This window comes from Toxoplasma gondii, chromosome VIIb (genome assembly GCF_000006565.2).
Source record: "Toxoplasma gondii ME49 chromosome VIIb, whole genome shotgun sequence".
Taxonomy (NCBI): Eukaryota; Apicomplexa; class Conoidasida; order Eucoccidiorida; family Sarcocystidae; genus Toxoplasma; species Toxoplasma gondii.
Window position 1 is genome coordinate 1,275,439 of NC_031475.1, and position 15,404 is coordinate 1,290,842.

Genomic DNA, 15,404 nt, shown 5'->3' on the forward strand with positions numbered 1-15,404 from the left:
GGCCGTCTTCTGCCTTTTTTTCTGTGACTACAGCTAAGAGCAAGTCGGCATCTGTGCCCGAAAGGCCATGAAACTGTTCTCCGAAAACTGTGGTTCTGGGATCGTTGAGAGCAGGACAGCCGCGAGTCGCGATACTCGAGAGAAAAAGGGGGGTCGGACAAGCGTAGTTGACCCGGACGGAGTCTCTGCCTCGGCGGCTAATAGTCGGGTGCCTTGACAGAAAAAGAGGGATAAGGTGACTTCGACGGGGAGCGTTTTCGCTATTTCCGGCGACCTCGCGCCAAGACAAAATCCTGTCATCCTTCTGACTCTACCACCAGCGTTGCTCGCTGTGAGAGATGCCCCTGAAGACCCGGACCATCCTGCTGCCACGATTGGAGGCAAAAAAGTTGTAAACGACCGTGCGTATCTTTCCTCGCCGTCAACGTCTGAAAGCCGCGAGCACGCGTACCAGATCTACAGGTGAGACGACCGTAGCTGGGCTGCCTCTCTCTGTTGCCGATTTTGTGGATACAGACACGCGTGACGCATTTCTTCCCGGTGTGCTGGAAATCTTGGCAGTCCTGGAGGTTCAGAGGACCGGGGGAGAAGTCAAGTCTCTGGAAAGCAGGGACTCTTGGCACTTCACCGTTCTTCCAGATTGCACGTCTGCTGCGAAACAGCGCAGCATTCATCCCTTTTTGTGCGTGTCTTGCTTCCGTTTGACCATACTTGAAGAGGCGTCTCTGCTTCTTCGTTGCCGTGTGCTCCTCTCTTCGAGATGGCGGCACAGAAGAAGTGTGACTCTTGGTCAGGCAAGGCGCGTGAGGAAAAACGCAGACTTAACGGTGATGTTTGGAACGTCATAGACCATCAGAACTGCTGAAGACCGAGGAAAAAAATCCCGCGGAAAGTGTGCATGTTTCACCATATGTGCAATTTCCTTCTTCAGCCATTCCTCGTGTGGAACACACCAGCAAGTCCCTCCTCTATGCTGATTTTGCATCTCCTCTTCGTCGGATGGTTCCTCGCATTACTCGAGTCCGCTTTCCTGTCTTCTTCCTGTCGTGTCTTCCTCGCTTCTCATCTGCTCCGTGACTCCTCATGAATTGTGTTCCCCGCGCCTTTGGCTTCTCTCTGGCAACTCCTTTTCTCCGGTCTTTCTTCTCGTCTCTCTCCATCAGCTTCCTCCCATCACGCAAAGACCCGCTCCGGGGAGACTGAAACTTGGCCTTTCTTTTGTTGGAGGAAAGAAGCTTTCTCCCTCCTCATTGTCTTCCTGTTTTAGCCTCCTTGAGCAATCCACGCCTCTTCCTCATCGGCGGTCCTCCTTACCACACGAGAGCCGCGAGACTCTGTCGCTGCGCCGGCTGTCTTCTGCATGTAGTGGATCTCAAATTTTCGACGTTTTCTCACTTTTCTGTTTTCTCTGCCCTCTCAGCTTTCCCCACACGAGGGAAGCAGAGGAGCGGAGGGCCGCGACCGCCTGTACAGAGTGTCGGAGAGATAGCCAAGTCGCGAAAATGGAAAAGAACCTTTTGTCGCTGAGTCGCGACGCCAAGAAGCATGGCCGACTCAGCTCATTCTCCCGCCCCTCTCAGTCCGAAGCGTTTCTTTCTCGGCTTACCGACCGACGGAAGCTAGAAGGTAGCTGCAGAAGTTCACACCTGGTATCTCGTCTTCGCTGGCCTGAAATGATAACTGCGTTGGCCGAGGATTCAGTTGACAGCGGTGTGCCGCAGCGTCTCTCGTGTTTCTCTGTATATCGATTAGTCTTTGTACATCAGAAACACGCCGAGATACCTTTATATATATATATATACATATATATATATATATATATATCTGTTTATTTATATGCGGGTGCTCTGCATGTGCAGGTTTCATTGGCAAAGTCCTGCTTGAGGTAGTCGATGTGGGGTGAGGTGAGTTTTCGATTGTTTTCTCTTTTTAGGTCACGCAGGTTGTGTCAATCGGCTGGCATGGCACGAGGAAGGCCGCCTTCTCGCCTCTGTGAGCGACGACCGCCAGTGCCTCATTTGGGACCTTCACTCCGAAAAAGATTCCCCGACTACAATCATCAATTCTGGTAATCGTTGAGGAGCTTTTTCTCCTGTTCTGCAGGGGCTCTCGTTTCCTTGATTCTCTCTCGCTTTCCGTTCTTCTCCCCTTTTTAGCTGCGTCCTGGAACGCAGCCTGCCGTCCAGCGTCTCAGACTTGACTGATGCAGGTTTTTCAATTCTTTCCCGAAAGGCATGCATATCCGTGTGTAGATGCGAATAAATCGTCATCCATCACCGCCTATATCTATCTATCTATCAGTCTATATATATATATATATATATATATATATATATGCCTCTCTGTCTGTCGCTCCATCTCTCACTTTTACTACTTACAAATGTAAGTCGTTGCCATTTACAACAGTACTTCCTATATATATATAGGATATATATATATATATATATAGGATTTTGCTAATTTATGCATATAAGTCTTGACACAGAGATTGATATGGTTTGTCACACGTTATGGGGGGTTTACGACCTGTTATGAGAAACCACAGTGACGTTTCGCTGCTGGCATGAACCACGGTGTATGGACAGCGTTATCACTTCGCAGCCGTGCATATTCGTAAGTCTTTTTACTGAGTTTCCTCATTCCTCGAGGTGAGGAGATTGGCTGGGTGTTCGCAGGTCACTCGCTGAATATATTCGGCGTTGGTTTTCTGAGTGACACACATGTCGCCACGGGAGCGATGGACCGCGAGGTTCGCCTCTGTTCGATTCGCGAAGGAAATGCAAGGTAGGAAGCGGTTTCCTGCTTCCTCGTATCTTTAGAACTTCTCTTTCTTTTGCCCGTCCACACTCGCTTTGACTGCGCTCACGGCATAAACACCGTCTGAAGTTCCTTCATTGCCTCATCTTTTCTCATTTCCTTCTTCTCACGCGAACGGGTCGCTGTGTCGCCCATCTCTGCAAGACGCCCGCTCCCGTGACGTCGTTTACTTGCTGTCTCCACCTGCTTGGCTTCCACGCTCGCCAGCAGCTTGTGTACCTTCGCTAACCGTGTGCTGTGGATCCTGACGTCCTCCGGTCGACTCTCGAAGCGTTTCCGCGTTGCTTTTCTTTCCTTTGCAGCTTCGTTTGTTACTGCCATTCCGGCAGAGTGAAACATCTAGCGACGCTTCCTCACGGTTCCCAGAATCTCTGGTGGACCGCTTCCGAGGACGGTGAGCACAAAAAAAACGAAAACGCCAGCATGCTCGAGAGACGGACAACCCAGTTCTTTAAAATTGCTGTTCTCCGCCGCGTAGACTGAACCGTCTCGTCCTGCCCAGAAACGAAGGCAAGAAGAAAGATGCAAATACGAGAATGCAGGGAGCAGAAGGAGGAGGAGCACAGAGGTGCATCAACAAAACTTGACAACGGAGATATACGGGAACTCCTACAGGCAAACAACGTCCGTGCTCGGGGAGCGGGGGGAACTGCGACTCCAACAGGGACCTCCGACCGGACACACAGGTCCTTGAAAAGATGATGAGATCTTTTTATTTTCATGTCATATGGCGCATCTGTTGGGTGGACGCATCTCGCAGGGACCGTTCGCCAGTATGACAAGCGCGCTCTCCACTCCTGCACCCCTGGCGGAGTCCAAGCCTCCAATGTGAGTTGCGCACAGTTTGACCGTTCGTTGTTCGTCTTCAAGTTCGATCGTTCCTTCCAGGTTTCGCTTGCAATCGTGACATGTGACTCGTCAGTCTTCACGACTTTTTCTCTCCTTTTCAGCGACATTGTCTCCAGTTCCTGTGGTTCCGCCTCGCTCCTAGGGCTGTCCACTTTTTCTTCGACGACTGGCTGCGTTTTCGCCAGATGCTGGCATCTCTTGTTTTCCCCTCCGTCCATGCCTGCCGATAGTTTTCCGCTTGCCCATGTACAGATCCTCATCAGTCTGCATCCGCGCGAGCGCCCTCGGGATGCAAGGCCTTCCGTCCGGATGACCTTCACCCCTCCTCGAATCGCCTCTTCCTCTGCTTCATCGTCTTCCTCTGCTTCATCGTCTTCCTCTGCTTCATTGTCTTCCTCTGCTTCATTGTCTTCCTCTGCTTCTTCTGCCTCTTCTTCCTCTGCTTCATCGTCTTATTCTGCCTCTTCTGCCTCTTCTTCGTCTTTGTCTTCTTCCTCTCCCTCTTCAGTCGTTCTCGCATTTCCAGAAACGAGGGAGAGAGGCCGTTTGTCGTCCTCTGTGTCCGTCCGGTTGCGGTTCCCGCTCGCCAGGACTAGGCGCGAGAGCGCGTCGCCTTCCTCGGGATCCGACGCTTCGCCTGAAAGAGCGAGAAGATGCCGGAGACCGCGCGACAGCGAGATCCGCGCGAATGTGGTGTGTGGCGCGAACCGAGGGAGATATGAAGCCGGAGAGGACGGTGGCTGGGGACTGTCGTTGTTGGATAGAAGGATGGATCTTCGCGATCACAGATCCATTCTCACCAAGGACAGACGACTGTTGCGCGAGGCGTACTATGAGATGCAGTTCGCCCGGAAAGGCGGCCCCCGTGGTGCGCCTCAGGTGAGAAGAGACGGCCGTTCTCATGCTACGAAATCTGCGATATCTGTGAATTCGCTACTTCAGTACTTGAGGCTCCACCCAAGTTTGGAGGTCGATTCTGACCGAGGCGCACCAACAGTGGAGCTCCAGAGTTCGCCTGTGTCACTGGAGCCGTCGATGTCTTCTGGGCTGAACACCGGGAGGCGTTGTAGTTCTCTGTACTGAACGTTGGTTGTTCGCTTTGTCTGGCCGCGTTATGTCTCGGTGCGTCGTTTACCTGTGCCGTGTCACAGCTCCTCCATTGCTGTCTCTCGCGCCTTCAGATCAAGGCTGTTGCTATCAATCCGATGCAGCCGGAGTACATCGCTGTTGCGGCAAACGACCCTCTCATTCGCGTCTACGACCGGCGCATGCTGTCGTTGAGCAGTGACGGCCTAGGGAGGTCGGAGCCTGCCGAAGATGACTTTGAGGAAAGAAGACGAAGGAGACAGGATATCCGACATGTCATGCCTTGCGACGTTTATCTGCCTTCTACTCTCTGGGGGGTTCCGTTCGAGTTTGATCCGCACTGGGAAAGACGGTTTTCGAGGCTTCTCACCGTCACACATCTCAGGTGAGCAGCCGCGGGGAAGCCGGAAACGCGTGACTCAGAGCTCGAAGGCCTTCGCGCATATCGCAGCAACTGAGCCCGCAGCGGTTCGTGCATTTGCCCTTCCTCGTTCATGGTCGCCGTATGAAGTGCAGTTGGAACAGTGGGTGCGAACGTCGAGGCCGAACGCGCCATGCGACGGCTCGCGGGGACCGTCGGGAGAAAGGGAGACCAGCATGGAGGACGGAATACGAACAAAGCCTGAAACGAGGTCGAGAAGCGCGGGGGAGAGAGGGAGAAGGAGAGACAACGCCGGAGGACAGGGGGCTTGGAGTGCGAGGAGGGAGGCTGGCGTCAAGTCACAGAAGAAGCATTTTCAGAAGAAGGAAAAAGGAACAAAACATCAGAGGGGAAGGCGGCCGATTGCTGTTGTCGAGTCATGCATGTAAAAGAAGGTACAGAGCGAAAACGAACGGTCCGAGGAGAAACGATAGATCTTTGGGCGGAAGCGAGGCATATGTGAACGCTTGGGCATGGCACCGAAATCGTCTGGTTATTCAAAAAAAAGCGACGAATCTGTCCTCTGAAGTCACTGCCGTTGGGCGTATTTTATGACATCCTTTCCTTGCGCGTCGCTTCCGTCTGTCCTCGATGACGGAGGTGACAGCTCATGTCGTTTCTGCCTCCTCCCCGTTTTCCATTCTGCTGTCGCCGCTCTCGAGCGGCGCTGTGTCGCTCCCGACGCTCGTATTCTGTTTCCTGCCGCAAGCCGTAATCGCTTTGCTTGTTTGATACTGGTTTTTTTCCGGGTGTCTCCGCTTCTTCAGTTGGTCGCCTGACGGGCGCCTCCTCGGCGCAACATACAGCGGCGAGCAGGTTTATGTATTTCCTTTTCGTTCTTCCACCTCGACGCTCGCTTCTCGCTTACCGCCCTCCTACGAGTGGACCTGCGTACGAAGCGCCTCCGGCTCTCGCAGAAGAAGACGGAGACGAGAAGCGAGATGCAGCGACGATGCGAATCGGCAGTCCTCCTCTTCGTCTTCTGCGTCCTCTTCTCTTGCTTCTGGCTCCTCGCCTCCGTCTTCTTCGTCTTCGTCTCCGTCTTCTTCGGCTGCGTTCTCCGGAGGCTCACGCGGCACACGGGCGGCTTCTCTCGCCTCCGTCTCGGCGACTACTCGCGAGCCTCTTCAAGGGCAGTTAATCTCTGGCGACATCTCTCGCACTCTCGTGGGCGCTGCGTCTTCGTCTCCGTCTTCTCGAGAGCCCGGCATGCAAAGGGAGCGTCCTCCCGACAGAGGAGAGACACATCCCTCCGCCCTGTCGTTCAGTCGAGCCGAGGCAGAGAGTGAAGGCGTGAGCGACATGACTTCACCCGTTGGAGTCCCTGGGGCCTCTGTCGCAGGAGATGGAAAATACCAAGCTCGCGTCAAGTCTCGCTACGCCTCCGTCGGCTTCTTGCCGAAGGAGAACTGGGAGCAAGCTTCGCACTCTTCGACCCCCACTGAGAAGATCAAGGAGATGCAGGCACACGCCAACCAACTTCGTAAGTAGAGGAAGCATGCATGCAGGAAGGAAGGAAAAGTCGCGTGATACACTCAAACGCGGACGCGCTGCATGGGGGTGCTCGATTGGTGAAGGAAGTTGTTTCGGCCTCGGCTGAAGGAGTTGGCTTTCTGGGGCGGACGGGATCTCGACAGAAAAAGCTCCAAAGTGACTGTGGGTATGGCTGTGTCTGTCTTCAAACTTCGAATACTACGACCGCCTCCTTTTTGTGCTTCATGGTGATGTCCCCGCAAATACGCTCGCATCTCTGTACGAGTGCCGTCGGCGAGGAGTCCGGTGTCTCGCTTTCCTTTCCAACTATGGAAGTTCATTCAGTACGACGGCACAGTTCACGTTGAGGACTTCCGCGATGTGTACGGTGTCGGTGTGCCTCAGTGCCAGGCTTTTCTGGAGCGTTAAGCCGTTATTTCTATTCTCTTCTCAGTGCGGGATGCGAAGTACACACAAGCCATTGTGGTTCTGACTCAAGCGCTGAACGAAGCGACGCAGGCAGAGTTGCGAGTCCCCTTGTTGTGCAACCGGGCTCTGGGCTTCATCAAGAGGGCAGCCAGAGGCGACGGCCTCGCCGCAGAACTGGATGCAATCGAGGCTGCATGCTTGGCGTCGGAGAATCCGAAACCTCTCTACCGGTGAGTAGCCATGCTCATTTCTGCTCTTCGCTCTGTGTGGGTCTCTCGTTGTTTGGGGAGTTCGTGATTTGGATGTATTGCCAGTCTTGTGTGGGGTACTGGACTCCTGTTCTGGTCTTCTTGGCGTTCGACGCGTCTTCCCTCTGCTTGCCGAGGCGTCTCCGACGCTCGGTTCTCGCCGCGCGTCTCACGCTGCATCTCAGAGACTCTCGGTGCTTTCGCGTCTCCACTTCAAGGATGGCAACTTCTTTGCCGTCTTGTTAGCGTCGCGCCTCGCGTACCCGGTGCATTTCCGTCCTCCGGCAGTCCGGGTCCTTTCCCCCTTTGTGTGTGGCTGGTTTTTGCCTGATTCTTGACAAGCACTGGTAGATGTTTGTGAACGAGCGCAGGACCTCACGATAACAAGTGTATGGAGAAGCTGTACACTGTGAGCTTCGTCGTTTCCCTCCACCCGTCTTGAGACATCGTTCTTCTCCTTTGTGGTGTTCTCGTCTATTAGGCGAATCCAGGCGCTGCGCCTTTCCCGCCGACCCATTGCGGCCTTTCGGGTGGCTCGAAATTGCGCGCGACGGTTTCCAGAAATTCCTGATTTTGCACGAGTCATGAAAGAAATCAGCAAGGAGCTGTGGTAAGCGCACCGACGCACTCGAATCTCTCACCCCGTTTCTGGGATCGCAAAGCTCCTCCAGTTCTCGGCATGCGGTTTTCCTTCGATATACTTCTTTCCTTATATGTGTATGCATATATATATATATATATAATATGTATATGTATAGATGTATATATCTATGTATATATATATATATATATATGTATATTAATATGACCATATCCACAGGCATGCGAGGAATGTTTCTGGTGGCCGTGCGTATATGGAAGTGAATCGGCAGTTACTTTCACACGACCGGACAGGAAGCCGCTGTTGGGCAATAGGGCGGAGTCCGTAGGAAGAAATGGCTTTGAGTCGTTTTCTTCGAAGAGCTGCTGTCTCGAGCTCTATCAGGGAGTGTGTCTTGGATTTGTGCATCTGTTAATTCGAGAAATAACGTTCGCTGTCTGCATAGATCGCGGTGGCAGAGTGTGACTGTTCCGTCGCTGCATGCGCCTGATAACAGACCGACGATGTGGATCTCAGCAGACGAGCAGTCGCCACTGGGGAGACAGCCGTGGGCACCCGACCCCAGTCTCCGGAAAGCCGCGCGTCCGCGAGGCGTTCGAGCGGTAACCTGCATGCAGTCTTCGGATGTCCGCAAATGTTCGTAGTGTCTTGCTTTTATCCTCATTGTCGCACATCCGCTCTGTGTTGTTTTTCTCTTCTTAGCCGCAGCCGTCGCGTTTCGCAGCTCTATGGCGGCTCAGGGATTCGACCTTTCCCAGGGTGTCTTTGCCCTTCGCCGCTCAACAGTCCGCGGTACTTTCGTCGTTCGCCTTCCACTGAGCGAGACAGCCGTGCGGCTGAGGCAACGGGCGATGCGACGCAGAACCAGGAACGACGCGGCGATGAGAGGAACTCAGAAACACGGACAGGTCCCGATGAAGAGACGAGGGAAATCAGCGCCTTGCCACCCACAACGTCGTCGTCTTGGTCCGCCTCAGCCTCTTGTTCTTCTGCTCCCTCGTCATCCGCTCCTTCGTCGTTGCTGCACGATGCTGCGACAGCACCTGCCAGCGACGAGGGCCAGACTGGAGACGCACGATCGACTTCTTCAGCAGCTGTTGGCCGGATGGACGGTGCGGAGTCACAGGAGCGCAGCGGAGGCGAGGAAGGATCAAACTGCCGTTCTGGCGGAGATACAGACAAACCCAAAGCCCTGTATGAACCGTCACGTCCCAACCACGAAGAGAGGACTCAGGGTACATCCCTTGCCTCTCCAGTGTCAGAAACAACGAACGACGAAGACACAGATCGGATGAAAGCTCGCGGACTCGACACTCGCTTCTCCGAGACAACCGTGAAGAGACCGCCTCTCCAGTCTGGTCTCATGATCTGTCTCGGGAGCAACAATGGAGATGACGTCTCTTGCAAGGATCCTTCCATGCACCAGACCCTCCGTCACTCACCGCCTTCTTCCTCTTCTTCTCCCTGCGCTCTCTCTGCTTCTTCTTCTCCTTGTTCTACCTCTACATCTTCTCTTTGTTCCACCTCTGCCTCTACGTCTCCCTGCGCTACCTCAGCCTCGTCTTCTCCTTGTGGTACCTCCACCTCTTCTTCATCCGCGACCTCTTCTTCTCTTTGTTCTACCTCTGCCTCATCTTCATGTTCTACGTCTGCATCTGCTTCCTCTTCTTCTGCGTCGTCTTCTTCGCGTCCTTCCCCGACGCGCCCTTCGCCACCACCGTCCTCTTTGGAATCGTGTTCGAAGAGCGAAAAGCGAGATCTGCGGGTGAAGCAGTGCGAGAAGGACATGGAAAGTTTGCTGTCGTTGGCATTCGTTTATCTGGAGCATTCCGAGGAGGCGACGCGGCCTCTCTGGTTGCACCCAGCCGTCGGATTTTCCTATCGCTGTCGAATTCCACGATGGCAAGGCTGGCCGTCGCTTTCATTCTTGAGGAGGCTGATTCGCAGCAAATGCCGTGCGTGGCTGATGGAAAGGAAGGAGCATCCGAGACGTATCGAAGAAGGCGAGGAGGAAGAAGGCGACGAAGCGACAAGTGAGCTCGAGGCATGGAAGGGAGATGAAGAAAACAGAGATCTCGGCAGCACAGGCAGGCGCTCGACAGGGCATGGGGCAGGTCAGTTAGGTCGGAAGGAAGCCAGAGAGGCAAGCGGCGACTTCGAGAATGTCGAAGACGAGTGCCATGGAAACGAGAGGTCAGGAATTGACAAAGCAGACATGTTGAGGAGACAAGGACGAAACAAGCGCCAGGCGTCACGCTTCTCTCCTCAGGATTCGCCACTCTCGGCATCGTCCAACTGTGGAGCAACAGCGGGTGCAACCTCAACTGCAAGTGTCAACCTGAAGCAGCAAACGGCCGACAAAGATGTCAAGCGAGAGCCCAGACCAAGCTCACACCGGAAGTCGAAACGCCTACGCAGTGGCTCTTCATCTTCTTCTTTTTCGTCTTTCTCTTCTTCCACTTCTTCGTCTGCATCGTCCTTCTCCTCGACAGCTTCTTCTTCGTCTACTTCTTTTTCCTCCTTTTCCTCTTCTTCGTCTTCATCCTCTGCGTCTTCGTCGTCTGCGTCTTCATCTGCCGCCTTTGATAGAGGGTCATTTACAGTTGCGCAGAAGCGGAATGAAGGCGCTTCACACCCTGAAAACGCAGGGCCTGGCGGGGGCGTTCGCCGCCCCGCTGGAGCCTTCCTGGGACGGCGTTTCTCACGTTCCGCTCTGGACGCGCTTGACGAACCAGTGAGCTTCAGCGAGTCTTCGTCGGACGGCGAGAGCCGCTTCGACATCGACGCCTACAACTCAGATGTCGCCTTAGACGAGTACTGTCTCCTCTGCTCGACCGGCGAAGACGCGCAGAGCGGACCGGACGGTGGATCAGACTCTTCTGAAGACTCCGACGCGCAGGCAGCCAACGCGCCGCAGAGACGCGAAGCCGCTGAGCGACGGCCTGGCCAGTCAGAAGGCGCGGAACCTGAGGCGGCGCTCACCGTTGTCGGCAGGTCAAGCGGAGTCGCAGACGCCGCAGCTGGATCCCAAGCAGGGCGTTGCGGAGAGGAGCCAACCGCAGAAACAGAGCCTCGTGAGGAGACGCCAGAAACAGAGCCTCGTGAGGAGGAAACAAGGACAAGGGCTTGCGCGGAAGAGACAGCAGCGACAGGGCCTGGCGGAGAGGAGTTGAGTCCTGCAGATCCTGAGGGGGACATGAGAGCAGAACGCCGTGTCTCCATGTCACAGGCTATAAGAGAAAGACGGAGAGAACCAGGAAGAGATGGAGGTGGAAGTCGCAGCAGTGAATCAGACGGCAGCGCGGGAGGTGAAGCTGCAAGCTTGCGAGATGATGCACAGGACAGTCACGACAGCGATGATGATCTTGAGGAATTTGGATCTTCATCGTCAGACAGTTCGTGGCCGAGCTTTGGCGAAGAAGAAAACGTTTCCGACGCCCCGCGTCGTCGGTATTTCTGGGATGACAGCGACGATGACGTCTGGCCGGACGTCGACTCCATGCATGTGAGTCGGTTTCTTCGTCGCTCTCCGTTGTGGCCTTTCAGAGTCTCTTTCTCAGGTTGGTGCAGGCGGTTTCGACATGCAAGAGGTTTTGACATGCAAGCGGTTTTGACATTCATCTCTTTCTCGTTTTCCTTGTTTTTTTCCGGATCCTGGGAGACTATCGTGGCTTCTCGGAGTCAGGCCAGCATCGTCGCGGCAGCGCGTGTCACTTGCCATTGTCTTCTTTCTGCGACCAGCTCTTCAGTTCTTTCCCTCCTTCTTGCACTGCATATTTTTCTTCCTTGTCGTCAACATGCTTGTTGTCGTTTGGGTTAGCCTCACGCCTCTTCTACCACCACTGGCTTTTTCTGCATCGTCTTCTCTCGTTGCGGGCGTTCCTGCGACTCTCAGGATGTCGGCGCCGCTCCCGGACCCTGGCGCCTTCCTTTTCGGACTGCACGCCAGGCTGAGCAATATATCCTGAACGCCAACTGGATGCCGACGCCTCATATCGGCCGGTGCGAACAACACGCGGGAAACATCCAACAAGGTCTACCTGTAGCAAGCATTCCGGTTTATATATATATATATATATATATATATGTTTTATATGTATATTGAAGTAAAGGAGAACATTGCACGTGCATGCAGTAACGCTTTGAATCTAAGTCGTATTTGCGAATAAGAAAACAAGTAAAGGGTGTGATACTATCCGCCAGGCGTAGTTAATCAAGCCTTCAAACTTCAAACCCCTCTCCTCCCGTATTCGGTCTCGTTTAAGCAGTATGAGCATGTGCCTGCGTCCACAGCGACAAAGGTGAACAATCATTCAGACGCGCAAGGAAAGCGAGAGTGACGGCAAGCAGCATTCTGTGTTTTACCGCGCTCGCAGTGAAACCAAGTATAATCATGGCTTATCGAAATTGTCTGCTGTTTCTTTCCAGTGGCAGGGTCGAGTCGTGGACTTCTGCCTCGGTCGTGTGTAGGGGGGATGGCAGCTTCCGCTGGTGCTCTGTTGGAGCCCTCTTCCTTTGCCGTTTCTGTTCACCATTTGCTTCCTTGCGTTTGTGTCATTTTCTTCCTTGCCGTGTCAACGGCGTTCGCTTTCTTCCAGGTTCGTCGGTCACTGCAACGCCGCTACGGACATCAAGGAAGTTGCGTTTTGGGGGACCAACCACGTCCTGGCAGGCAGTGATGATGCCTCGGTTTTAGCATGGCGAATGTGTGATGGTACGGCGTTTTCATCTGCTGCTTTCCTTTCCCCAGATGTACCACTCATCTCGTTGCTTTTGTTTAAGCCTTCTCGCATTCTTGTCTCCACTGGTGTCGAGCATTTCGTGCAGGTGCTATTTGCCTAGACTTGCCGTCGTTCCTACTGTGTGCGTCGATTGCTCTCCTCTTTCACTGCGTCCACTCAGGTTTCGCGCATCTCTCCTCCCCGCTATCGTTTTTTTTGCGTTCGCGTTTTCTCTGTCTTCGTCTCGTCCCGAGTGTGCCTCTACTGTTCGAAGAGCACCTCCGCCTGTTCGCGAGCAGGCGACGACTGGAGGAACATCGGCAAAACGAGAAGCGGTGCCCAGTTGGCGTCGACCTTTTCACTGTGTAGGGATAGAGTAAAAAGCTGCCGGGCGCCGCGTTATCGAGTGCCAGCGATGCCCGAACGGACGTCTGGTGTCTGCGTTGATTTGCCGTTCAGGCGAGGTTGTCAACATTCTGCGAGGCCATGAGAGTCACGTCAACTGCGTGGCGGTGCATCCGCACGGCTCCTGCATCGCGACTAGCGGCATCGACGATTTTATCAAAATCTGGACTCCTGAGGGGGACTCGCCGTTTGTTCTGGTATGTCCTCGTCCCCACCTGTCCGTTTCACGCAGCGAAGAAGCGCTCGTTAGTCTCCAACAGAAACCTCCATGCACACTGAGACTTGCGACTCGGTGTTCGTCTTTCGGACCCAACGCCCTGTCGCAGGCTGTGACTCCCAACACCTCTGGGGAGGCAGAACGCGAGGCTCGTCCGACAGGAATCGAGGCTGATGCCCGCGCGTCCGTCGATCCAAAGACCGTTTTGAGATGTCAGGAAGTCAGTGCTTTTGATTGTTTCCAAGACGCCTCCACAGAAGCGCTGCGCCTGGCGCTTCCGTAAAATCGCTGCGCATGCATCTGTCTGCGATCGCAGCTCTGTCGTTTCAACAGATGGCATAGTTATGACCATGGTCTGGCGTGTGAGTCCAGGGTGTAGCTTGTCCTTTGCCAATCTGTTTCGTTTCGGCGTCGCCTGACTGCGGTCCGGAGGAGTCACTCGAGTTAAAAAGAGAGAATGAGAGAAATGAGAGACAGAAAGATACAGTGAAAGGGCTCGCGAGAGCGAGTGCCTGAGGGAGACAATCGATGGAGACAGGGACACTGAGTCATTGTGTGAGAGAGCGAATGAGAGGGAAACGTAACGACGGAGAAGGAGATAGGAAGGCCAGCACACTCAGACATCGAGGAAAAGGGGGCAACTGGCCACGGTGCTGCGTTTGACTGGCGTATGGTCGGAGACATTCACGGGTGTGCAGAGAGAGAAACGCGTTTTGACTATCAGCTGTGACGAGCTGTTTTCGGCGACGTTGAGTCGATGCCCAGTCTGTGAAAGCAAGGCGCATGTTCGACCATTTCTCTCCGCATGAGCCTGACGTCCTGACCGCATGTCGAACATTCACACCGAATGGATTTTGAGTATCTCAGAACCTATCTTTACTCTAGCAGAGAATCAACCACACATGGTATACAGCGGTAGTGCGCCGAGCGACTCATCTATGGAATTTCGTTTCTGTTTTTTTCAGGACGAGGCAGCGGAAAAGGTTCTGAGGTCGAATCAGGATTTGATGGACGAGGAAAATGCTGCGGCGCGAAGTCTCTTTACCACATTTCGTCCGGGAATCCTCCGGTGGGTTTTGTCTCGTGACCGTGTCTGATTAAACTCGCGCTGCCTCTCCTGCACCAACCGTTCTCCTTTCTTTCTCCTCGTTTTCATACTTGTTTTGAGGCTGGTCGCTGCGGGCGTTCGCTTGTGTATATGAACTGATCCTCCCCACTTGGGTACCTTTACCACACCATCAGAGAGAATCGAGGTAATCTGAATTCTCAGTTCCTGAGTGCAAGACCCTCGCGTATGGCTTTGCCCATGACAGCTTCACTCCACCTCGTCACTCCGTGAAGCGGAGGTTTGATCGGCGGTTTTGTTTTGAGCATTTTAGCATCTGTCTGGGTATTGCTGCTCCTTTCCTGGTGCCTGGTCTTTTTTTTGCTTTTGCTTGACGCGGGACTCGGTTCGTGTCGTTTTCTCTCTCTCTCTCTGCCACAGGCATTTGTTCGCATCCATGGATCGACCCGGGGAAGGCGACCGGGAACCCGCTTGCAACATCCAATGAGGATATTCGACAGCTTCCTTCTCTCTCCAGTTTGCCATTCTCGTCTCCCGCCCTCATTAGAAGACCCAAATGTACATGCATTTGCAAAGCACAAGGAGCAGCGGGAGCAAAGGGAAAGACGCATTCCAATATATATATATATATATATATATATATATATGTATGATATTCGTTCGGATGAATAAATAGGTTTACACGCTGGCTAATCTATATGTTTTTTATGGAAAAATGAATATGTACGTATGTATTATATATATATATATATATATATATATATATATATGCATATGGGGAGGAAGATCGGTAGTGTGGGCGGCTGAGTGGCTTGTGTAGAGTTCAAAAATTCGCGAATAAACGAGGAGTGGAAACGGAAGCGTCTGCCTGTCTGACTTCGCGTCTAGGTCCTGCGAAAAGACGAGGTACATCGTTTCCTCCCCTGGCTGTGCGTGTGGATGAACTTTTTCCATGTGCGACTGAGGAAAAACAAGGGAAGCAGTGTCCTCCCGTTCCTTGGTGTCTATATCAGTTCTTGTCGGTGCACATTTCCTTGCGCGAAGTTCGTCAAGTCCTTGCTTATGCATCTC

At 53.5% G+C, this 15,404-nt stretch overlaps 1 protein-coding gene across 1 annotated transcript; it reads left to right on the forward strand.

Moving 5' to 3' along the window:
• Positions 1-410: 410 nt before the first annotated feature.
• On the forward strand, positions 411-14,820 carry TGME49_262410 (WD domain, G-beta repeat-containing protein; the record flags this gene model as incomplete). The annotated part of the gene is made up of 17 exons (XM_018781284.1): positions 411-462; positions 1,421-1,626; positions 1,934-2,068; positions 2,676-2,784; positions 3,120-3,211; positions 3,578-3,645; positions 3,919-4,545; positions 4,848-5,137; positions 5,941-6,656; positions 7,101-7,305; positions 7,805-7,933; positions 8,627-11,429; positions 11,820-11,926; positions 12,523-12,638; positions 13,105-13,247; positions 14,233-14,336; positions 14,754-14,820. The coding sequence occupies exons 2-17, from the start codon at positions 1,503-1,505 to the stop codon at positions 14,818-14,820; spliced, it is 5,835 nt and encodes a 1,944-aa protein (XP_018637119.1). The 5' UTR covers positions 411-462; positions 1,421-1,502.
• Positions 14,821-15,404: the final 584 nt, after the last annotated feature.